Source organism: Brienomyrus brachyistius, chromosome 8 (assembly GCF_023856365.1).
Source record: "Brienomyrus brachyistius isolate T26 chromosome 8, BBRACH_0.4, whole genome shotgun sequence".
NCBI classification, from domain to species: Eukaryota; Metazoa; Chordata; class Actinopteri; order Osteoglossiformes; family Mormyridae; genus Brienomyrus; species Brienomyrus brachyistius.
Genome location: NC_064540.1, coordinates 7,319,257 through 7,344,958, shown reverse-complemented (window position 1 = coordinate 7,344,958; position 25,702 = coordinate 7,319,257). Strand labels below are relative to the sequence as shown.

Genomic DNA, 25,702 nt, shown 5'->3' with positions numbered 1-25,702 from the left:
ATGTTATCGCAAGCATCTGGGGAATATAATAATAGTGATACTCCCAGAAAGTTTGGATGAGTTAATAGAACAAATTATGAATTACACAAACATTCTGGCAGTTTGCATCCATTAAGAGGTTTTGATTGCTTAAGCAGGATTTTTCAGAAATTAAATATAGCATATTGCAGCACTGTTCTATAAACTAAACGTTCAGAATGCTTTTTGTTGTTGTTTGTTTTTGCTTCTATGAAAGTTTACTATAAAATCCATGGGAGAAAAGTATGGTATATCGGTGTCTGTCCTCTCTGTCGACGTTAATTACCGTCTGGGACGAGCCTGCGGATGAACTAATCTTCAGTGTCTGCAAGCATGGTGTGGGCCGTGCCCCCCTCCCGCCCCCAGTGCAAAGCCCTGATGAAAAGAAAAATGAGGTATTTGTAATGATAGGGTCTGTCTGATCTGGAGTAAACATAAAGATTGATGTCAACAGAAGCAGGGCAGGGCAGGGCAGGGGCGGGGCCAACAGATGAGGTAAGTGCAGGAACTGCGCCAGAGCGCGCGAGGTGTGGAGAGCCGAGTCTTGCAGTCAGGGAGCCCGATCATGGAACTCCGACGGATTAATGAAAAGTTACGCTCAACAGAACCCCCCCCCCCCCAAGAGTAGCAAAGTAGTTGTCATCACTCAGTATAGCACTTGTAAAGCATAAAACGAAGTTAATGTGTAGAGAATTACGCCGTTGACACGAAATATCCGAATACTTTTGCGCACCAGCGTTTATATAGCGCCAGCGGGCACTTAACACTGATGTGTTATTTCCAAGTGTCTGATTACCCCCTCCCGATGTGTCATTAGGGTTCAGTATTCACACTAGAGGCATTCGTAGATGACTGTTACACGTACAAGTAATACTGTATGGGTATATATACATATGACCGATATAATGCTACCTATACAGTCAGGCACCGGGTATTATATTTTTGTTATATGTTACTGTATGCATTTCTTTACAGTGACTACAAAACTTCATGAGTAACCTAAACCATAGTGAAAAGAAATACTGATGAATATATAATAATGAAGTAGAAAACTCGCAAGCTGTGTGTATAGCTATTCAATTTCTGTATTCGTTAAAAATGACTGTGCTTTTCAGAAACCTGAAGCAAAGCCTTACTCCCGAAACCCGCATCTGGAGCTGTCCCCTGGCTATGCGCTCAGTGAAGGCGGCGTCACGGCGCTTTATAGCCCAATGCGCATGCGTTTAATCTTCATTCACCCTGTAGAGAAAGACTGGCTGCGGGACGAGAAGTTGCATCAAACCCCCCATCTCTGCAACAGCAGCGCACGCAAACGAGCTCCGATCGGCGACCAAAAGTAGTCGGGCTACAGCAAGATGCCGGTGACAGAGAAGGACCTGGCGGACGATGCGCCGTGGAAGAAGATCCAGCAGAACACCTTTACCCGGTGGTGCAACGAGCACCTGAAGTGCGTGAACAAGCGGATCGCCGATCTGCAGTTCGACCTGAGCGACGGCTTGAGGCTCATCGCCCTGCTGGAGATCCTCAGCCAGAAGAAGATGTACAGAAAGTACCACTCGAGACCCACCTTCAGGCAAATGAAGTTAGAGAACGTCTCGGTAGCCCTCGAGTTTTTGGACCGGGAAAACATCCGTCTCGTCTCCATAGGTAAAGTCATGCATGCAAATTTCCCCAATAAATCCGTCATACGCCTCTGACAGCTTAATAAGCGATATGGTGCATTTATAATCGAGCACGGTTTACTGTGATATTTGTTAAATGGATAGATCGGCCCGAGAGGACGCCGCCGTCCTGTCCAACTTCCACGGGCTAAGGGATCGGCGCCCGCTGGGACGCGCACCGGAGCACACCGCACCTGTCCCCTTTTCCACGACCAGATGTCTTCTAGCTAGAAAAGCTTTCAAAATCAGCGAAGAATGCAAACTTTTACTTATTGGATAATATTGCAGCTATGCAGTTTTATGTTTGCTCTAAGCAATGCGCTAAGTAATGCATAATTTATTTGTGACATTAAGCTTAGAGTTTTTTTCCGTTCGCACACAATAAATGTAGAATAATAGGCCATTGAAGCCTGTTATTTGTTGTTCCCCCCTCGTAACCTCGTGATATTGCTTTTGTTGCATTTAATATTGCACCATCTGGGATGTAATTTTATATAGGGCATGTTTAGCGAACCTGTAAGGAAATGTAACTTAATAAACCGTTGGTGCCATAATCTTATTTGTTAGCTGTCGCCGTAATGAGGAAAAATTAGGACTTGAAATGTAGCTGCGTCGCGTTTTTGTTGGACTTCCTTCCAACACCATCGGAGTGACATCGGAGTGCTGTGGGAATCTCTATTCGTCTAGGTGGGGCAAAGCTTTCCAGGTGTCTGGTAACTCCCCTTTTGGGAGTGTGTGTGTGTGGGGGGGTGAGAGAGGGAGAGCTCGTCCTGTTTAAATAGTGGTGTTTTAGCAGTGTACAAACGTAATTCAACCATATGTGATGTTTTTCACGGGCACTACATCTGTTTTCCCGGTCTTTCTGTAATGTTTATCCACCCTATTTTGCGCGTGCTTCCTCCAGGTACTCCGACTCCCTCTCATAGTCGACTGACATGCATTTCCTGCATATTAATAACTAAATTACCCCTGGGTCTCTGGAACATTGGCACATTGCTATGGTTTTGCACCTCATACAGGGTGTGCATTACTCTTAGGAATAATACTGAATGTTTAAGCATGTAACTTTGTAATTCTTAGAAATACCAAAGCTGAGCGAGATGGTGGCACCTTCTGGGGAATAAGGGCCTCGTCGATAAAGTGACGTATCTCACCTAAGGAGGGTGCAGTCACTATGTCTACACCGTGCCTGCAGTTAGTCATGCCAGAATTAGGTTTTTTTTTTTTAAACTAAAAGTAGATAACAGGATGCACTGTCCATTGTCATGGATACGCTGAGACATTACAATTGGTTTGCACGTTGTGGTAGAGTGACATTGGCCCTTACTATGTAAAGAATGAGTCATGCCTTAGAGTCAGAGCTGGACAGGGAGGGTCTGGTGACCCCCCCCCCCCCCAAACACACACAGCTGCACTGTCCTGATTTAAAATGCTTATGGATTCTGAATGAATGTTTTTGGGAAGCTGCTGTGAAGAGCAGGAGAATTAAAGTGCTGAATTCCGCTTGAGCGCCGTAGTACTGACAGTCGTCGTTGTTGGTATCTAGCTTTCAGAGATTAGCTTCCGACACCCCTGACATGTTTCCACCTTTGTGATGATGCTGAGAGGGAGACGCTGAGCAGTTTCTCTTTTTAAATGCATTTTGGTTGCTTTCTGGCTCTCTAGAGAACATTCTCATTGTAAAATCTGCACTGGAGATGTCCTCTTGTTGTGATGCAAAACCCCCCCCCCCCCCCCCCGTATGCACTGGTGACTGTCTCTCCCATCCTACAACAAGAGTGATGTTACTGCTCTTTGGAGGAGAGGGATGAGGAGGCTGGTCACAGGCTGCTTATCTTGCCTTTTAAAACACTCTCTTGCCGGTTAATACCGTCGCTTACAGGCAAGATGTTTCCTGTGCCGTTAGTAACACGTCATGCTTCATTGTTTTCCGGGCTTCTACGATATCTGACTCGCCCCCTTCCCCAATTCCAGCACTGGGCTCAGTGGGATACTCTTACAACACGTTGATCTCGTTGGGATATGTGGGTTCTACCAGTCTGTGGCGTCTGGATCTCTTTAAATGGTTTGCGGGCTTCTTGAAGTGAGTCCGGGCCTCGCCTTGCCAGCCCACCCCGTCCATGAGTCAGTCTTTAACCGTGGGCTTGAGGATGACATCAGTTGGTTTCATTTCCCAGTGTTGAGCTTTGCCGCCGTGGCGATACTGCTGGCGTTGTACTGATGACCGCTGTCCCAGCAGGTCGACGTTCACCGAAAGCACAACGGAGTACGGAGCAGAGTGTTATGTCCTGTGCGCAAACTTGCATCATCCTTACTCCTGCTTTTCTGCCTTGCCCCGTTCTTCCCCATTCATGAAGTTTGTCTTCCGTATTGAGCACTTAAAGTGCTCACCGGCACAATGCTGGCCTTACCACCACTGTGGCAACACCGGGAAGTGTTGGAGATAATAATAATAATAATAATAATAATAGAAACTATTATTATTCTGCAAAGGGTCCACGGAGACAAGATTGCAGCAAGCTTGATACTGGCTTGTTCCTGCTCTTTCTTGTTCATGTGTAATTCCCCCCATTCCGCGTTTTTCACTTTTGCATAGCTACGGACTTTGATTCTTTGTCCACCCTTTTCTGATACTGCTATTTTGGGTTCAACTTTATTGTCGTCGTCGTCGTCATAGTATTGGTGTAATTTTATAAAGCGATAACCAGTGGCTCTCTAACCTTATCAGATATCCTCAGTGTATTTTCCAGCCTCTTCCTTTCACTGTTCCCTCCCCTCACCTCGTTTCCATTGCTGTTCCAGCCTTACATCCCTACAAGGGTAGTAACAGAAGGTGAGAGTCGAAGTCGAAGTAGCGGCCGAGACAGAGAATCGCATGTCATACCTGGCTTGTGTAACTCACTGCTGAGGAATGTTCTGCATGTCTAATCAGCTCAGTGTTGTGCCTTCTGATGTGGAACATATGGTTCGTCATTGTTGTGGAAGTCTGATCCAGTAAAACCTCCAGTCCGCTAATTGATGCCTAATAAATCCCAGCAACAGCTTCATACCGTTTTCCTTTATTTAACTTCTGGCTTGCATTGTCGTGTTCACCACAGAGTTGGCTCTTGGAGAGATGATGTAAAAGAAGCTTCTCCATGCCAAGGCCTTTATAAAATGATCGTTTTGGTCAACACTAGTATGGCTGTTGAGATACAGTTCCTTCACACCAGGGTAAACAGCGGCGTTTAGGATTTCTGTGTGTTCGTTCAGGGCCGGACCCTTCACATGGTGCTCTCCAACCACTTTCTGATGTTGGCTTTCCAGTTTGGCATTCCTTTTTGCTGACCAGTCAGAATAAATTAGTATTTCATTGCTGAAACTGCTCATATGTCCATTATTTTGCTTGTGGCAGACCTGCGTTTCATTACCTGTTTTGGTTTTCAGTTTGGGCGTCCAGTTGAATGCAGGTAGGGAACATGCTGATTTAGTCCTCAACCATTTCCCTTCTTTAGTCGTACATTTGCCTGTATGTTACATACGTAAACCCGCACAGGTATGGCAGAACAATTACCTACTGCGTTTTAGTGAGTTTTGGGCCTCTTTCTCCCCCACCAGGCACTTCAGTTTGCCAACATCTGAATGAATACCATCCGCATGGCCATTTTAAGCCCAAAGACCTATTTTTAAACGTGTTCTACATTTCTAGAAAAACAAATTAGGTTCGGTAACTTAAGTGTGCAGTAGCAGGTCCTCTCTTAGGATGTGAACCAACAGCACCTTTTTGGCTACAGCTTTGACCACTGCATGGTGTATGTACTTTGGGGTGCTGGCTTGACTAGTCCTATCCGTGGCTCCAGTGACTTGCACGGTTGCTCCTGGCGCAGTGCGAGGCTCCACTCCGTGAAGATGGCAGCTGGCCGTCCCTGCGCTGTGACTCGCGTGGATTCTTGTCGAATGCAGCGTAGTAGTTTGTAAACCGGGCGTCTTACAGCCCGTTGTCCTGGTCCCTGGCCAAAGCCAGACGTTTTTAATAAATGTAGTTGTCTCTCTCAGTCCCACCCACTGCATCCTCTTTTGTTTTGGCATCATCAAATGCAGCTAGATCATATCTGGCTGTTCTAAACGTGAGATTACGAAAAGCTTCACTGGTCAGCAGCTGTGATATTAATGGCTCTCGATTCAGGGCTAATTTTGTTTTTCCCAATGCTCACGCTCAATTAGGAACTGCGAGTGCTGCAGATTTGGGGTGATGATGAGGTGCATGCAGTAACTGATAATCACCGTCACGTCATTTGGTTTTACTCCCCTTTTTTTCTGTATTCTTCCGATTAATTATACTAGTCTCTGATGCATCAGGTATCATGGGGATGTGTTCATTTGGCCCAAAGCTCCTGTTAGCCATGGAGTAGATATGCCGACGTTATTTAAGGCTGGACAATAAACCTGCTAGTAATCATTTTCCTCCGCCTGGGTTTTTAGTGTCCCCCCCCCCCCATGTTTCTGTAAAATCAGCAATGGCATGGGTAATATTGATGAATCTCCATGTCCTTGCCTTATGGGCTGGTTAACTAGGTGCAATGTCTTTTTGATTTTAGGATCTTCTCCAGTTCCTGTGCCCCACCATTTTTTTTGTAGCCTAGATCTGACTGCTTGGTATGGGGGTTGTCTGGTGTTCCATGGAAGCCCTCACCCTGAGCCTGAACATCACAATTTGCTTTGTGGCCTGTTTGCTACCTGATTTGACCTTGTTCTGTACCTTGGGATGAATGTAGAGACTGCTGAGGTCTCGCTTGAGGGGCTTTTCAGGTGTGGTGCTGCTGAAGGAACACGTCTCCCCCCCCGTCCATGGTTCTGTGGAATGTCTGCTTGCTCTCTCTGCTCCAGCTCCTGTACCTGACTGGCCAGTTTAATGTTTAACCCTTTCCCTGAACAGCACGTGCTTTCTTACTTCACTGGAAGCTTTAGATATGTGCCTTATTTGTTCTGAGATGGAAGAGCCTCGTGCGACCAAGATCAATCCACTAACGCAGGGGTGGCCAGTCTTATCCAGAAAGGGCTGTTGTGCGTGTGCAGGTTTTCACTGCAGCTCAGAGTTGGATTACTAATTAGAGGACTGATTGACTGAGCCCTCACACCCGACTCTGAACAGCTGACTTAAAGGTTATCCCAAAAACCAGCGCACCCACTGGCCCTTTGCAGATAAGATTGCCCACCCCTGCACCAAGGAATTGCTTAAACGCATCTCTAGTACGGCATCTGATAAACATGTAGCTTATCAGCTTCTTCACCGCAAATTTTGCGTAACGCCTCAAACCAGCTTCAAGGGAGGAAAGAAAGAAACCCTGGGTCTAGTTTTCTTTAAACTAAACTCGTACGTTTCGCAGAACAGGACAGGGTGTGATGTGATGGATCAGTGACCGGTGATGCTTCGGGTAATTTCCAGCTCTGTAAACTGACCTGCATTCCAGACCTTCACATCTCTGCATATTTTGAGAGCAGGTGTGCGGTCACCATGATGGAATCTTTCCATAGTCACATTGGTATCGGAAGAATCAGTATCGGTATTGACTATGATATCACAGTATGGCCAGACCAAGCTACCGAAGGTCCCTCACCTGGGATCGGTTGTGTGCGTCAGAATGGGTAGTAGAAGGTCTGTAGGTACAAAAAAATGCTTAAAAAAAAGAACTTGAAGCTTTGTGTTGTTGTGCTTTTGGGGGTGTCATGTTCACGGTTCTTTTTAATCTTTGAAACAATTACCCAGAATTTTTAGCATTCAGTTACATGGCATTGTAGTGCGAGTACAGATGTCTGTCCCGCTATGAGTGTGACCCCATCCTCTGGCTTATATTGTAACCTGCTTGAGTCTTCTGGAATGATCTGGGCTCCCCCATTGAGAGACATAAATCTGAGTAACTAAGTACTTCCTTTCATATATCTGCAAGGCAGTCACAGTCCATGAAAGCCCCCTTCAAAGTGCACATCTAGCTTCTTTCAAAGATGAACCTGCATCTTCCCCAATTCTTCCCCTGTTGGCCAGTCTTGATGATGATCTCCCATAAGCTGCTGTCTGCAGCTAATGTCTGATGAGATCAGATAGGTCTGACGTTTCTATTAGGACAAAGTCAAGGGATGAAACGTCGAATGACACGTTGGGTTCACAAGCTGTGATTTGCTTCTGTTGGCCTGATGGATTGTGTTCCCATGTTGGCTGTGTATTGAGATTTACCTCTCTTGGGGGTTGGGGGGAGGGGGCACTTTTTAACCAGTCTTGTTTGAGCAGTAGCCTCCTTAACTGACACACTCTAGTTCTTCCGGCGCCTCGATCGTGTTTCATCTGATTTATAGAAATGCAGAACGATTTGATTGAGGTTTGGTGGAATAACTCTAAAGCCAATCTGTTGTGAAAATTTGCTAAGAATCTGGTCTTTAGTTTCATATTAGTAGCTATTATCCAATCATTGTTGCAGGTATTTACATCCTGTCCAACAAAGAGAGAGAGAGAGACACACACACACACACACAAATGGCCAAAAGCAAGGAGTTACTCCTGGTGGTACTTTCTGCAAAAGCCTTTTTAAAGAGCTTGGAAATTCAGGGGGCCGGTAGCCCATTCTTCTTCCTGTCTGAGACGGGGAGCATCCACTTATCTGTTGTCATGACGTTTGCTCAGTGTTCATGTAGAAAGTCAGCTGAACTGTGCCACATTGATACCTTCTCGTCCGTTTTTCTCAGAATTTGTCTTGTAGTTAAGTGACCAAGAACTTTCTAGGTACTGAGACCTGTCTGACTCGTTCCACGGGTAGTGAAGGCGGACTGCCACACCGGCAGCAGGATGAAGCCCGTAGAAGCAGGGTTTTCCCCCTGGACACAATCCGCAGGCGCCTGCTTGGAAACCTGAATACACCAAGGATGGGGTTTTTCTAGCTGGAGATTGCAGCTCGATGGTCACTAATAAGGCCTGCATCAGTAATACACCTCGTGATTTGGTTACTTTTTTGCATGTCTGTCACTTTTCCATCGCTACAGTGACACTGTAATCCTTTCTGCTTTCTAAACAACTTGCGATCAAATATTAATTTGTTTATTGCAAAATGTTACCTACACTGCAAATTGGTGTAGGAAATGGGAAGTCTGTATAGGCAAACAGGAAATTTGTATTGTGTTCAAGGAAGACCTTTGGCATGGTCGCTGTCCCTGTTGCCGTTTCGGAAAACCCTGGGAAAGCTCAAGGACTTTCTGTTTTGCTTCTTAAGTGGGAATTGTCTTTTTGACTGTTGAGTGGTATCACCGGCCGCTACATCCTGTCGGATGTTGGACTTTCTTGACGCAAAGATGCATCTTTTAATTTGAAAGGCCCAATAGCTTTTCTTGCCTGCACCACGAATTTTGGATAGTGTACATGGAACTCAAATTTCAAAGCGGAGTAATAAGGAAATTTTTATAAATTTGAGTGGATGGGGCCGCACGTGCTCAGTAAGGGCTTCTGGAGTTTGGGCTCAGGGGGATCATTCCAACACCTGAACGTGGGCAGTATGAAATTCTGCGGTTAAGGTTCAGAGGGTCATGTTGGCCTATTTTACTGTTCCTGTGGTTACATTTTTTTCCCCAGTAAGATTCAGTTCACATTTCTGATTATTTCTTTGTATTAATTTCCAACATGCAGCAAGGAAATGGAAAGTTTTTGATTCCTTAACTATCCTACATTTTTAATACTTATCTAAATGTATCAACAATGGACTAGGTTTACTTTGCCCGGGGTTCGGTTGCTCCGGCAAGGTGAACCCTTACCATCCATCCATTTTCCAAACCGCTTATCCTACTGGGTCGCGGGGGGTCCGGACCCTATCCCGGAAGCAACGGACACGAGGCAGGGAACAACCCAGGATGGGGGGCCAGCCCATCGCAGGGCACATTCACACACCATACACTCACACATGCACACCTACGGGCAATTTAGCAAGTCCAATTAGCCTCAGCATGTTTTTGGACTGTGGGGGGAAACCGGAGTACCCGGAGGAAACCCCACGACGACATGGGGAGAACATGCAAACTCCGCACACATGTGACCCAGGCGGAGACTCGAACCTGGGTTCCAGAGGTGTGAGGCAACAGTACTAATCACTGCACCACCATGCCGCCCCTGAACTCTTACCAAAAGGAGAAATTCTCCACAAAACACCAGGGCACTTGCCAGGTTTGAAGTCTGCTGTTTGGGTTTTGGGGATTGTAGAAAGTTTGAACACAGTTCAGCCATTCAAACAATTCAGCTGTTGGTGTAGGCCTTTGACAGGATTGTGGAAATATTTTCGTGGATGTGAGATTTGACCCGTTTGCCTCTTGTATATGTGGTGTATGCACTCCTGTGGTTACACCATGGAAAATGTTCTCTCTAGAAAATCCTACAAAGTTTGAGTAGCAAGAATTTCTCTGACCTACTATGGACCTACTGTTGTGCGTCAGTGGATGTTGGGACGTATGTTTTTCGTATGAAGCTTATAGGAAGTTAGTCAGTTATTTCTCAGCCACCGTGTCAATGCTATTTATTTGTCTTACATCCAAAGTCCATACTATTACGTTTTTTAAGGAGTATGCTGATATAACTGATACTTAACTGGTTGATGCAAAGCTTTTGAATATGACAGAAGGTTAGCATGAATTTTGATTTGTGTTTAGAAGTTGTGATTTGATTCGTTTGCCTTTTTTAAGGCCCCCCCCCCCCCCCCCCAAGTAAATGCTAACAGACCTATTCTGAGTAAAGGACAAGTAAAGAGATGGTATTGGTCAAAAGTGGATTGTGAGGTACCTTAGGGATGCACACTCACTAAGACAAGGATGGTTTCAGATTTGAAGTGTAAACGTGGGTGGAATCCTTTCATCTTTAACAACTGTAATTTTTGTGCTGGCTGGACCCATGTTTATGTGGGGCTGAGAGTTGGTTTCCGCATTGAATAACAGCGGTAAGAGCTTTTTGATCTTGACGTTCCTGGTTGCTGTGGAGACTATGGAGTGACAGAAGTGTGCGTGTTTTTGCGCCATCATGCCTCAACCTTCCACTATAAGTGGAAAGTAACGCGCTTTTTCCATGAAGAGCCGCAAGTTTTGACAACTTGAAGCAAATCGGTTGCAGAGGATCTCACGCACTGTCTTCTGGACGTCACCGAACATCTTTCCAGATTCTTGGATTCGTGTAGGAAAAAGGCTGTCTTGCATAAGTTCGGTGTGTTTCACAGAAGAGCTAATCCACAGACTAGAGCATGCGGTCGGGAACGTAATACCGGCTTGTGGCTATTCTGTCATGTTGAGTAAATGGGCTCTTGGAGCGCCGCCTTTGCGCCTGTTGCGAGGGTCAGAGCTGATGTTTGTCATAAACCTGGGAAAATGGGGAATAGCTTCCATCCTCCGACCAAAGGGAGTTAGGTCATCGCTTTGGAACTGCCGGGTGCTTTAATGAACGGGGACTGAGATCAGACTGAAAGTGCCGGCTTCTGCCCCAGCAGAGATGAAAGGAGGACCCCGTGTGTGGTGGCGTGGGTTGCATTAAGTGACGTTTGCGTTTTTGGGGGGAGGCAGGGGGAGGGGCGGCACCCACCAACCTTTGAGCTCAGCCACAAGCCAGAGGGCTGTTTAAAGTTTCACAGGGCATTAAGCTGGCCAGACATAATGCTGCTTATGCTGTGGACCTGACCCACAAGCCTGTATTGACCCTTGGGCCTGCTTTCCACTGCTCTTTCCCACCCCAACTAAAAACGGCAATGTTTGATGAAAACATTCTGAAGTTGGTAGGAAGTGCAATAGGGCGACTGCTTTTAATCGAGGCGTTCTTTGTGGTCCGCATGGATCCTGACTCAGGGCTGGCCTGTTTCCTTTTCTGACCAGAACTGGGCCGTGTGCAACTCAGACATGGGTAATGGGGGGGGGGGGGATAATCTGCCCCAGCAATACCCGACAACCATTACTTCCCCATGGGAAGCTGGGGTCGAACTTCGGGGGGGAGGGGAAGGTTGTTTGCCAAGTGTTTCAACTCTGTCCAATATGCAAATTCTGCCCCCAAGCAGCCTTAGTGACTGATGGAGGTTAGTACCACAACCGTGAGAGTATTGTCCCTCCTCAAAACTGCATTCTGGGAACAAACTTCATTGGAAAAGGTGCTGCCTATGATGCCTGATTTTGTCCTGGCACAGGAAGTGCATGTTGTAGTGATGAAGAGCTGCCACTCAGGATTTGTACGTCTTTGTTAGTGAAGTAGTATTTTTCGGCCTCTCAGAGTAGGAGAACCTCAGCGGTGGGCCATTAAGTATGATGACGGCTTGTTTCAACACCACTTGTCTTCTGACTCATTGAATAAGCCATGACATTACCTGACTAGACTCTTAATGTGGCTGGTGGGCAGGAGGGGGCTCTTTCTTCTCTTGCCCCCCCCTCGTTGGGCCCCCAGGGGATGAGATGGTGAGCTCATGGGGCAAGCATGCACCGGGCTAGGTAACTGCTTGGGTTGGGGGTGGAGCGGCAGGGGGAACTGTATGCCCAAGGTCATCTATGATGTCATGATTCTTGTAGGGCTCTGTTTTAGAGTGTAAGGGGCGGGACTAGGACTAGGCATTCCTGGGGAATTCTGGAACCTTCCTGTTACGCCCTCTGGTACCAAGCGCATTGTGTGCTTTGTTTTCTCAGGCAAGCCAATGCGCTCGCTCTCTCTCTCTCTGCCTTTATGAGCTTTACATAACCCTGTCAGTCTTTCAGAATACATTTTTTTTTTTTTTTTTAAATGTAGGTTTTTTTGGTTCATTTATTAATGCAACTGCTAAGAGTTTCCTGGAGGCCATGTGTACAGCCGGCAAATTTCTTTTCTGCTTTTTGTTTTTATGCAAATTTATTTGTAGCCTTTATGAGAAGGGATGGTATTCACCCAAATAACGGGAAGTCAGAGTGGGAGAGACACTGGCCTCATGAAATGCGTGTATATGACAAACGTGGAAAAGCATGCCTCCCGTAGCTTAGCTAAAAGCCTTATCTGTGGCACCAGTTTTAAAGGGAGGTTTAAGTTCTAGTGACTTTATTGGATTGTTTTGCTTGTGAAATTTAAGGCATTTATTGATGGTATTTATCTGCTAGCAGACATGTGGTACCGGTGCTGCAGCTCCCAACGGCTGCTGCTTTATGACATCAGCTGTGAAGTAATGTGAAAAACCTCAGGGAGGGCGGCTGGAGCGTTGGGGGGTTGGGGGGGGACTGCGAATCTTCCAGAGTGTGCTGTTAATTTTGAAGAGTTACTCACCTGGGGTGTTTGTATGGTGCTGAAAGTGAGTTCTTCTGCTACAGAGCCAAGCTGGGGCTGGTGGGACCCCCGTTAGCAGTGGATGTGGAGGTCTCACCCTGGGGGCTTAGCAGTGGATGTGGAGGCCTCACCCTGGGGGCTTAGCAGTGGATGTGGAGGCCTCGCCCTGGGGGCTTAGCCGTGGATGTGGAGGCCTCGCCCTGGGGGCTTAGTCGTGGATGTGGAGGCCTCGCCCTGGGGGCTTAGCCGTGGATGTGGAGGCCTCGCCCTGGGGGCTTAGCCGTGGATGTGGAGGCCTCGCCCTGGGGGCTTAGCCGTGGATGTGGAGGCCTCGCCCTGGGGGCTTAGTCGTGGATGTGGAGGCCTTGCCCCTGCAGTGCAGAAGCAGTGCTAGTTATTCCCCTCACCTCCCAGGGACAGATGCTCTTTGTTTCTTCCTGAATGTTTCATCCATGAGGTTGTTTTGCTTTAGACTTGACACGTGACTGGTTTTCGTTAAAATTCTCCCTTGCTGTGGTTGCCGCCATCGCCTAGGCTAGCATGCGCCTGCTCTTCAGGTTAACCGCACCTGGCCCGGTCCCGCGTATAGTCTCCCCCTGCACTGTCAGACGATCTCGTAGGATGCCCCGCCAACCTGCCAGCCAACTTTCCGGCATTCTGCCCTGGGGATGTTTTCCCACATCCAAGTGAGAGGCTGAAACTTGGAATTCTGGAATTCTGCATACTGGTTGTGGTCATCTGTGGGCCCGGCATGTTTAACACTACTGGTCATTATTAATTTAATTTAATTTTTTAAAATTCTCCTCCATTTTTTTGTGGTGGTTGTGTATCACAGCAGGTTAGGATTTTGTTCCCATGTGTGGAAGGTCGTTGGTTCAAATCTTCCCTTAACCTAACTGCTGTGGGGCTCCAGACTCGTGTGTGTTCATGTGTCTGTGTCTCATGGAAACGAAGGCAGGGAATGTGAAAATTACCCAGTTTCCCCACATGCCTGAATAAAGTGCCTCTGTTTTGCTCTTTTGTGTTGCACTTGAGGTGTCATCCTGTTTACGTTAGCAGCTGCATCCAGGGGCACGATTCCTTCTCCATTCCGGAGATGGGATTTCCTGTTTGCGAGCACCACGGGGCAATTAAGACAACTGAGTTTCAGCTCGGCCTCGGCAACGCCAGCGCATGCAGAAATGTGCTTCAAGATCACCCCTGTATGTGCCTGTTTTTATGTGATGTGTTTTTGGGGGGGACACATCTGTGATATCTGCTATAAAACAAAGGTCACTTTTGATTCTTGATCGGCGAATCAAATTTGCCGGCGAGTCGCTCGTTTGTGGCGCCGTTCGTAACGGCGTGCCTTTGACCGCCCGTCCCACTCTGCCATGTGTCCTCAGTTCACTTGTGGTCTCTCGATCTCTGGAATGAAGGCATGGGAGCATGTGCTAATTATACTAGAATCCTGCCACAACTATATATATAACAAGAGCTTGTAAAGAATATGGGAGCGTAGTGCAGTGACTTAGCCTGGCTTCTGAAACTCCGGTTCAATGATCCGGCTCACGATTTTAGCCTCCGCTAACCTCTCCATCAGCTGGGTCGTCATTTTCATCACCCCTCTGTCACCTTGTTTTAGGTGGTTTGGTGGCTTTATGGGCGCATCATCACGCAAGGCATTAGGATTATTTTACATACGCAAAGTGAGTTTTCTCTGAGGTAAGTAATTCTACACGAGTGCTTGGTAGCCCTTGACTGGCCCTTGACTTGGGAGTTCCTGCTGACCGCGGATCTCTAAGAGGCTACGAAGCCCCACACTTTTCCAGCAAGGCCAGCTGACTGAGATCTCATGGCTGTCAGTATGCTGTCTGTCAGGTTTTCTTGTGTTCAGTTTCTAGGAGCAACCAGTTTTTTCTTTGTTGGTGTCGCTCAGTGGAGTTGAGGCGTTTTTGTTTTGCAAGACACGTAGTATTGCCTATTGTCACGATTACACACATGACCTAAACTATCAGATGAATGAGTTGAGTAACGTGTGACAGGATTGCAGAGCAGTTACCCTGTATTTTGTGTCTTCGGTCATGGTCCGTGGGTCATATTTAACTCCGTGCTTCATGATTGACTCACACCCCACGTCCAGAAGGCCTTTTGATCTTAGAGCTCGGGTGTTTGTTCCAATGAAGGACGCTATGTGAAAAATTCTTCTAGTGAGAATCTGTTTAGTATTTAGGAGACCAAAGGGGGGTCTGTTTGTGGGCAGCATCAGCTGCAAGTACGTTTGATGGGGGCACCTGTCCGCATGTGCGTTTTCAGTTCTACCACCTGTGCTAATCACATTTTAGAGACCAAAGTATCGCAGTATCGCTGACCTCAGCGCCCCGTGGCATTTTTTCTCAGCTCTGCTCTCCCTGCAGTATGATTTTTAAGGCCTATTGCAATTGTTTACTGATATTGAAACCGCTGGCAGTTGGTGGAGTCGCATGGCTCCTCCTGCAGTGATAAGAATCATTTGTCTTGGAACGGCTCCTGTTCTTGGTTTCGAGTATTGCTGGTATCTGTTTATTTCCATGGCAACTAAGTAAACAAACTCCAGAATTCACCCTCTGGTCATAGTCTTGTGTTAAATATGTAATTTATGAATGAGATCTCTGTTGTAACCATGATTAATTTAAAGGGTATGTATCCGCCTGTCATGTATCAGAGTTGATGGGAAATTGCATGTCACAGGTGGGTGGACAGATGTGTCAATAGACTGCAGATGCGTCCTTAAGATGGTAAAATTGGTTGCAATTAATTTCGTAATTGCTTCTTAATTTAACATAACATGGATTTCTCCCTACTGTTCTCAGACTCATCTTAAACTTATGATTTTATGGCATTGACTTACACCATCATTTTCCCATCCATTTGCTTGTGTGGGGAGTGTTTAAACTACTTATCCTGTACCGAGTCAGAGCCTCCGATGGAGAGCATAGTGTGTTACGAAAGGAGTTCCCAGCACGTGACTGTATTCGGAAGAGCGGATGTGTCGACATTACAGGGCTTGTACTGTTACTGTGCTCAAAAAATCGCAGTGAAATTCTCAGAAGTTAAATAAAATTTGAAGCGGTAATATTGTCATCACAGCCATGGTGTATTACCATGCTTTGAAGAACTTGCATTAAATACTGTCCTGCATCAGTCTGTGAAAACGTCAGAGTATTATTCTAACATTTATGCAAACAAAGTACGTATTATTCCTAATTTTTTTTTTTTGTGGTTTTCAATATAGTACTTGGTGACACTGTTCGTGTACCAGTACTTTTTAGACATTTTACAGCACATTTTAACAATACCGCGGTAATACCGATAACAGTGATAATTTTGGTTACTATAATCGTGATATTAAATTTCATACTGTTTCACCTGTAGTAATTCTCATAATAATACTGATGACGCCCTAAGGCACGCGACTTGTCTGCGGAGATCGCGGGGCGAGACGGCTGGGGGAGAATTCTTTCGGTTTCTCCCGTAGCTGGATCTCGGCGAAACCGCATGGCGGAAATGAGGCCGTCTGGCAGACGAGCTAAAGGCTGTAAATCTGCACAGAAATGTTTTGTCAAAAGCCACAGACGCTCCTCTCTTCCATTTCGGCGTTTGTCCCTCGTTCAGTGAGGCTGCTGGTGACACCAGACCTGTCCCTCCAGTCTCAAAAACAGCTATACCGCCATAATTATGAGCAGATTAGGAAACTGCTTACCTAAAATTCCTTTTTAATTACTCATTTCAAGTAGTTTTTCTATAATTAAGTTCTGGGAATCCTGCTTCTTCAGACAGTTCTGGTCCCGTTATTCTCGTCTTCAGTCAATTAAACACACGATTACGGATGAAGTCTAACTTAATAGCTGCATTGCACTGGCAATGGCGCTGAGTAAGCGGTTTGGTCTGATTTTTAAAAGCTGTATTCATTATTACATTATATATAAATTAATATCGCCGTGGCATCCCCTCCAGAGTACAGCCCAGCCTATTGTCATATGCGGCCCAGGATTGGCTCTGGCCCCCTGCAATATTAACCAGTATGAGTGGTTAGAAGATGGATGGAAACAGTCATGTAGGTGGGAGCTGAACCTGTGTGATTTACATTTGAGAAAGTGGGGTCAGTCAGTCCCTGGAGCTGTTGGAGGTTAAGGGCGTCGCTCAAGGGTCCAATGGTGACATCACTCTACCGACTCGAACCCGGGTCCTTCGGCATGCCACCGGCAGAGGTGTCCACTGGGGAGGTGATGGCTTCTCGCCAGGATTGTTCTCTCTGCTACTCTGACACAGCACTACCAGTTCCAGTGGAGCTCCAGCAGGGGTCCTGTGAACTCGCAGCTGTCCTGAGGGCTCGTCTTCTCGCTCTCCTGCCTTCTGGGGGGGAGGGAACATTGCCCTTCCTGGGGAGGGACTTCCCTTCACAAAGCTCTGGGACAACACAAGCCTCTCTCTGGCACGACACGACTGTCATCCACTAAATTGACACAAATGGCATCCTGTCTCCAAACAAAGAGCTTTATCTTCATTGCCAGTTTGATTTCAAGCTTCAAGAAAGATGTGCTTTTAAAGTGACTGATAATTTGCACATTTCAGACAGCGATTTGTCTCCAGTACCTGAGACTGCGACAGGACGACACATCCGGCTTCTGCTGTTGTGTACTTTGGCCACAAACAAACATAACTTCATCCAGGCGTGTATTTTAGTTTTCTCTTACTGGGTGACCTGTTACCCGAGTTAATGCTGGGTCTTTAATATTTTGAACTACTAGCTGTAACATAACTGTTGGTGTTTTCATTCCAGTGCACTAATGATGGGAATTACCTCCTGCGTGCTGGGGGCTCGAACTCACTCTCCTCTGCTCTCTGGCCCCAGCCGGTGGCCTTGAACAATGGGCTGTCATGGCAACAGCCCTGGCACAGACAATGGCCCTCAGAGGGGCCGGCAGATTTGTGAGGCAGCCTTGCGGCATAACGCGGGCCCCATTCACTTCCACTCTGGAGTGATTGTTGATGGATCTCCTAATTGGACCTGTTCTTCCCTGGGTGTTGTCCTGTTAAAATTACCGTCATGTAGTTAAGGTGCTTTGGATCTCTATGTTTATAATGTCTTATCTGGGTTTATGAAATTATTTATTTACTTAGCAGAAGCTTTTATCCAGAGTGACATGCGTTTGAGAAACCAGGGTCAGAAGATCCCTGAAGCAATTTGGGCTTAAAGGTCTCGGTCAAGAGGCCAGTGGTGACATCACTCTGCTGAGCAGGCGATTCGAACCAGCGACCTTCCGATCACATGCAGTCCTAACACACTGGGCCATGCACGCTTCCCCATTATCAATTGATGACTGCATTCCAAAGGCCCATCGGCTTAGGGAATTTCCGGAATACATTCCTCATTCATACAGTGCTTCTTGGAGATGGTTCTGGTCCTAGATGTCAGGTCCTTCCAGTAGTTGTGTGTGTGGCTTATGTTCACAGTACTTTGTGGGGATCAAATGTCCCCCACAATGTCATAAGAAACTTATTATTTTTATTTTTTTTGGATCCCCACAAAGATCTGTGATTGCAATCAAAAACGTAAAAATGACAAAAGTCTCGTATTTTGTTTGGTTACTTATGGTTAAGGGCTGGGTAGGAGTTAAGGGTGTCATGTCATGATTGGAGTTTTCCCCATAGAAATGAATGGAGAGTCCCCACAAAGGTATAATTACAAACCTGTTTTTGTGTGTGTGTGTGTGTGAGAGAGAGAGAGAGAGAGATGAGAGATTACTGCATAATAGACATATGATTCACCTATTATTATTATTATTATTATTATTTTTTATTTATTTATTTATTTATTTATTTATTGCTATTATTATTTTGATTTTATTTTTTGATTTTATCAGTGCTCTGGTATAAAAATTTACAATGTGATTTGGCCCAAATATAAAACCTCGGATGTGATTTGGGGTGACCTCGGGATGCATCATTTCTAACACCTTTGCATTGGTAAACTTCAGTTTATTAATAAATCATTCTTAGTAGAGGCCTTGTGTCTTTGCTTAGAAAAGTGACCAATAATTTTATAGCTGGATTGACGCTCCCTCTCTGATTGGTTTTTGTATCTGCACCATATTGCATTGCATCATATTCTTTCACATCCCATTGTATCATGTTGAATCAAATCATGTCAAATTGCACCCACCCTAACAGGGTTGTATCGTATCACATTAGTAGTTGCTTTAATGTTCGTTCATGCACTGAGGTGTCTGTCGCATTGGTCCTGCTGCACGGCGATGCTTTGTGGATGACTGACCCACTCCCCTTTCCGGCCTCATGTCACAGCCTGTGTTTTTTGTTCCTGCCGGTATCCTCCCGTATATTTCCTCCCGCCGGCCCTGGTCTTGCTGCCCCGCCCTGCCCCCCGCCCCGCGGGGTATGGCCACTTTTGTATTTGGGCAAAAGTTCAGCCAGGCAGGTCATTGTGCAATAATCGCTTGCAGGATGTTTGCGGAAGATGATTGATTTTCGCTGTACAAAGCGGGAGGGTGGAGCCCCAGCACACCCTGGAGTGGGATGGGAGGGTGAGGCACGGGTGTGAGAGGAAGTGGGAGGGAGGGCGGGGGAGGAATGCTGGAACGTCGCGGCGTCTGTGGAAGCTGACATTCCTGTTGTGGTTTAGCGTGAACCCCCCCCCGCTGTTTCTCTATCATAACGCGGAAATTCTGAGCACATTTGTGCTGTGCAGACACAGGTCACATGCTGGCGTTAATGGCCTGACTGCCTCGGTCCGGCTCGAAATGCCACCTGTGGGATGTCGTGCTGGGATCCACTCTGTGTTCCCAAAGTAAGGCACAGCAGGAGGCCAGGAAACACAAGGTGTGAGTTTACATAATGCGAGCCGTGTGGGACCATGACGTAAGGGACATGCTAGCAATTAATCGGACCGACCTGCGAGGCCTTTGAAGGCTTTGAAGTATCATTACTATACTTTGAGTCAATAAACTGGAGTGAAATACTCTGTTATACTCTTTCTCTTGTAATACTCAATTCAGTTCTTTATTGTTGCCATTGTACAGGCCAACACGGGTTACTCTTATGGCAGATACCGTATATCACAAACAGTTATATACATTGCATTTATGTTTATAAGCATTTAAGTTGATCATTTATGGAGGCTGCTGCTAAATTCTGTTGTGGTACCCACTTGCACAATGACAAAAAATCCTTTCTGCTTGAAGTGTATTTATCTAGAATGCTATCAAGCATTGTTCATGATTCCCCCCCAATCCTTCTCCAGACTCCAAGGCCATTGTGGACGGGAACCTGAAGCTGATCCTGGGGCTGATATGGACGCTGATCCTGCACTATTCCATCTCGATGCCCGTGTGGGAGGATGAGGACGACGAGGACGCTAAAAGGCAGACCCCCAAGCAGCGGCTCCTGGGCTGGATCCAGAACAAAGTGCCCGATCTCCCCATCACCAACTTCAGCGAGGACTGGCGCGATGGCAAGGCCCTGGGTGCTCTGGTCGACAGCTGTGCGCCAGGTGAGTTTCCCAGCCCTCTTGGATGGATCCTGAGGGTCGCTTTGCGGGCGGGGGAGGATGTCCTGTAGGTGTTTATAACTCCTGGCTTCTTGCCCGTGGATGAGCCTGCGTGTGTGTGTCTCCCGCAGGCCTGTGTCCGGACTGGGAGGTGTGGGACACGGCCAAGCCAGTGGACAACGCCAACGAGGCCATGCAGCTGGCGGACGATTGGCTGGGGATTCCCCAGGTAAGGTGCCACAGCAGTGCGACACGCACGGCCAAGAGAGGGCGCAGCCGAGCTCTACGGACCTGCACCCGATTTGCAATCATGCCCCCTCTTTGGCACTCTTGGATGTTCCGATTTCTTTTCATGTGGCAGGAATCGATTCAGAATCGTGGGGCAAAAGAATAAAGAAAAGAAAAACTGTTTATTGTCCGTCTGTTTGCTTAGTAGGAGGCTGCCGCCTGAACACAAATCTGACGCCCGGCTTTGTTTGAGCAAACAGAAAGGTGCAATGGCTTAGAAACGGCGGGGAGCAGAAGGACGGCTCAGTAGGCAGCTGGGTCTTCAGCTTGCGCTAAACGCCCCTGTGGCCTTGATCTTGGCTGTGGTGCCCCCTGTGTGCGGCCCCCTGTCCCCGAGGCCTCCTCCCTGATTTGTCTACACCCCCTGCGCTTTAGGTCATCACCCCAGAGGAGATCATCGATCCCGGCGTGGACGAGCAGTCGGTGATGACGTACCTATCCCAGTTCCCCAAGGCCAAACTGAAGCCTGGGGCCCCCCTGAAGCCCAAACTAAACCCCAAGAAAGCTCGTGCCTACGGCCCAGGTATGGCCGCCTCGGTAAAACCACGCCGCTTCGCTTCGGACGCTTACGGAACTGTTAAATTTAATGTAGGCTTGATACATTTCCTCTGAAAATTAGAAGCTTCACAGGAGAGTAATAAAAATGGTAGCATGAGGCCAGTGGCTGGCACAGGTCGTACGTACAGCACCCCCCCCCCCTCCCAGCTTCCTTAAAGGCACCGCGTCTCACTGAGCACAGCGTTTATGATTTCCTGCTTAAATGGGCCACCGAAGTGTTCGCTGTGGCCTTTGGAGCGTACCAGCTGGCCTGATTTCCTGCTGTTCAACGAGATATAGCTGCGCCCCGCGCATTTAGTTCCATCGTAACCAGGGATGTATACAGGCGTGGGGGCACAGGGTCACTGGCCCCAGCTGAAAGCTGATTGCCCCCCAGAGTGCCCCTAACCCTGTCACTCATCGAAAAATGCTGGAATCGTGCCTGATTGCAAGTTTTAGTAAGGCTGGACTTGAGGGCTTTGTTTGATCCGTGATAGACAGGGAGTCTCTCTCCTTTATTGTCCACCGAGCTTCCTGTCTTGTTAAACCGTCTGTCTTGCTGTTGCCAGGCCTTAACATTATGCTATATAAACGGATTTGGAGATTGCCTGGTGCCCCTTTCGCATGGCGCCTTCAACATCCCTCAGAGCTGCTGGATGCAAGGCTAGTGCTGTGTTTGTTTAACGCTGTCGGAGACGAGCCTGGTGCACTCTGCTTCCCAGAAGAGGACACCTGATATTTCACATTGCATTTGTTCGGCTGACACTTATTCAGTGCGAAATTGAGATAGCTAGGTCAAGCCAGTCCTTGGAACAGTCGGGGGTGAAGGTCTTTGCTCAGGGGCCTCTGTGGTTTCTCGCACAGTACATGCTTATATTCAGAATTCCTTTGGATTCAAACCAGCAACCTTCTGATCACAAGCACAGGGTGCAAATCCACTGAGCCACACACCATCCCCAGTCGGACTAGTTTGCTACTAAGCATGTCATGTCCTGTCATGGAGGGTTAGGGTTTTGAACTGTAATGCTGAGCTGGCTGGGGAGGGGTTGTGTATCCTGGGGGTGTGTTCATTGTATTCTGGAAAGTTCAGGGGGTCAGTGTTAGGAAATGCCTGCACACCAGCCACAACAATGGTGGAATCGCTGTCAGAGCGATAATCTCTGAAGCCTTGTGCGTCTTTGAACACTCCCCCCCCCCCCCCCACACCCTCCTGCGTGCTCATGTTGTGTCCACATGCAGTTTGCCGTTGCCCTCTGCCAGATTGTGCTCGTCTCTCCGAATGGAGGTCATCACAGGCAGACTAACTTATTTATCCAAAGCAGTGTACGTTTTGGGGGAGTAGGGTCAGGCAGCCATTGGGGGTTAAAGGCCTTGTGTAACAATGACATCACTCTGCCGAACACAAGGCCCCCAGAAATAGCCATGTGTCAGTCTGTTCTCCCCCGTCCCTGGGCCCTTTCCCATCTCTCACCGGTCCCCCCCCCCCAACAGGGATCGAGCCTGTAGGGAACAGGGTGCTGCGCCCAGCGACATTCACCGTGGACACCTACAGCGCCGGCCAGGGTCAGGTCACCGTGTATGTGGAGGATCCAGAGGGAACCAGAGAAGAGGTGGGCTCACTTAATCGGGGGCAGTGTGGACTCGGGTCCCTGGGGGCTGATCTGATCCCTTCACATGTGGGAGTAGAATTGGGGGTGTTATGGTGAGAATGGCGAGTTTTAGGGGATCAATCATTTGTGGGTTTTTTTTTTTTTGGGTAAATCCTTTGAACGTCTTTCATCCTCATTAGCTCACTTTACGTGGCTGATTACTCTGCGTTCTGCGGTTATTTCGGTACTAAATGACTGGGATTGTCAGGAAATGTCAATTACTTGCTGTTGAGTCGGAGGATTCACTCAAGTTGTACTGAAATTTAGTGTGATCCCTGAATGTCTCTGTGTTTCACTGCATATGTTATGTTTACTGTGGTACTGATTCAGGCAGATGATTTTTTTTTGTGGTTCTCAGGTGAAAGTAATTCCCAACGAAGGCAAGAAGACCTTCTTTGTGACCTATGTCCCTAAAGTAATGGGCCCTCACAAGGTAGCGTGGTCCCGCCACTTGGAATATACCAGTAATATGTACTAAGGAGCAGATGTTAAATAAATGAAAACATAGTATAACATTTACATACATTTATGACACGTTGCCTATTTGTGTTGCCGCTTTTTATAAACTGTCTTTCCTGGATATTTTTTCCATAAGTCTGGATACATGTGAGTTTACGTTTTTTTTACGTAAATCGAGAGCTGCAAGTATAGCTGTAGATGCATTACACTCAATTGATTGGCTGTAAAACTTGTTATTCTTTTTGTGACCTATGGCAACAACTAAAGCAATACTGCACTACTTGGGCGAAGGTGTGCGGACTCCCCTGTTAATTAAAGGGATTGTCTAATTACGCCGCATCCATTGCTGATACAGGTGTATGATCAGGCACAGAGTCACACAATCTCCTGCAACAAACGTTAGCAGCGTAATGGGTTGTACAGAAGAAGTTAGTGACCTTCCATCATTGGCCCATCATTGTCTGCCATCTTTCACCATCTAGTCCTAGACCTGGTCGACTGCTAGTGAAGTGATAATAATGCTGAGACAACTGGGAGCAAATCCAGTTGTGAAGTGTTTGGCCAGGCAGTGACCTGATCACCCAACCTCAGTACCCCACCTGAATGGCAGTAAATCCCACCAATGAGGTTCTACCATCTAATAGAAATGAGATGTTGTAAATCCACATACTTTTGGCCATATAGCGTGCTCCTTGTTTTGTGTGACGCTTTATAAGGCCAGTGTGTCACTCCTATGCGGTTCCTGACCCCTGGCTGCTGCACTTCCTGTCTTGTAGGTGACAGTGCTGTTTGCCGGACAGCAGATTCCCAAGAGTCCATTCGAGGTGAACGTGGACAAGGCCCTGGGAGATGCCAGCAAGGTTACTGCAAGGGGTCCTGGCCTGGAACCGTTGGGCAACGTTGCCAATAAGCCGACCTACTTCGACATCTACACCGCAGGTCTGCGTCCCAAAGAGGAGGCTTACGCTTTCAAAACTTACGGTCCAGCTATTTCCGAAAGCTTTGCGGTAAAGTCGACGTGCCAAGTTTCCGCTGCTATGGCTTAGTCATAGGGCAGTGCGAATAAGCGACCCCAGCATGAAGCGGTAAACATTCCTGTCCGTCTCGCGAAATTTAATGGTGTCCTTCCAATGGTTGAAACTCGCGGTTGCCAAAAACACAGATTTTATAGAAACATTCCCAGGGAGTTTGAAGATTGATTAATGCCGCTAACACCAGGTCTGTCGCTGAGATGGTGACCTTTCTCTCTCTGACAGGGGCTGGCATCGGTGATGTCACCGCCTCCGTCAAGGACCCCCAGGGCAGCATGAACACGGTGGAAACCATGCTGGAGGACAGGGGTGACAGCATGTTCCGGTGCACCTACAAACCCGTCCAGGCCGGCCCGCATGCCATATCCGTCACCTTTGGGGGCATGGCCGTTCCCAAGAGCCCTTTCACCGTCAACGTCGGTCCAGGTATCCTTTCCCCTTAGAAACTTCTAGAAACGTCCTGCTGGGAAAAGCCCAAGAGACATTATTCCTAATGCGTTTCAGAACTAAACCCTTTGGAGTGTCTAATAGTTTGAGCCGTGATAAATCTGTGCGACAGTTGTGGTTGCCGGTTGCTTGCCATGTGTGAGGAGCATAGTTTGTACCAATTAAGTCCTCTGTTGTTGCGGTGATGCAGCATAATATTGGGAAGATGCAGCAGCGTATTAATGACTCCCATGCCTGCCCTCCGGCGGTCGTCTACATCTTCCAGGATCAAGACAGATGACGCGCATCCTTACAATGGCAGCGAACGTCATCCTCTATCGACATCAGAACATCAATATCACGTGCGGTGTCTAAACGGGGGGAGGGGGTCGCGGAACGAGGGAAGGAAAAACCAAACGGGGGTGGCTTTCTGCTCGAGAGCTCTGCGGGTGTTAATCTCACCCAGATGCAGCGGGTCTCATCTGCTGTCTCTTAAACAGTTTATTCATTGGGTCGAGGGTGCAGAGAGCAGGCAGCACGGTAATGGTTTGTCCCGCATGCCAATGAACCATCACCAGCGTGGACCCTGGCTTTTAAAAACACTTTAACACCCCTCAGCTTGGCGTGTTCCTGCATCCTTGCTTTGTGTTTTTAATTAAACTCGCAGAACAAGCCTTCACTTCGCATGTTAGACAGCGGTGCGTCTGCTTGAGGTGTGAAATGTTAAGAACAGGTAATGAGTGTTGTGCACCCCACATGCCCAGTGACTTAACATCGTGGACATGCTGACTTCACAGTGGGCTCGTAAAACGCCAAATTCCTGCTCTCTGAGGCTGCTTTTCCACACC

The 25,702-nt window shown here is 47.4% G+C and overlaps 1 protein-coding gene across 5 annotated transcripts in view; it reads left to right on the top strand.

Annotated features, from left to right (window-relative positions):
• Positions 1-1,246: 1,246 nt before the first annotated feature.
• The window catches only part of LOC125747163 (filamin-B), a 52,489-nt gene continuing 28,033 nt past the window's right edge, over positions 1,247-25,702 (top strand). For all 5 annotated transcript variants that reach the window (XM_049022027.1, XM_049022025.1, XM_049022026.1 and 2 more), the window contains exons 1-8: positions 1,247-1,665; positions 20,219-20,467; positions 20,596-20,693; positions 21,128-21,275; positions 22,781-22,899; positions 23,297-23,371; positions 24,174-24,336; positions 24,654-24,854. In XM_049022027.1, coding sequence (XP_048877984.1) covers positions 1,374-1,665; positions 20,219-20,467; positions 20,596-20,693; positions 21,128-21,275; positions 22,781-22,899; positions 23,297-23,371; positions 24,174-24,336; positions 24,654-24,854 — 1,345 coding nt within the window. In that variant the 5' untranslated portion in view covers positions 1,247-1,373. The remainder of the gene's footprint in view (positions 1,666-20,218; positions 20,468-20,595; positions 20,694-21,127; positions 21,276-22,780; positions 22,900-23,296; positions 23,372-24,173; positions 24,337-24,653; positions 24,855-25,702) is intronic.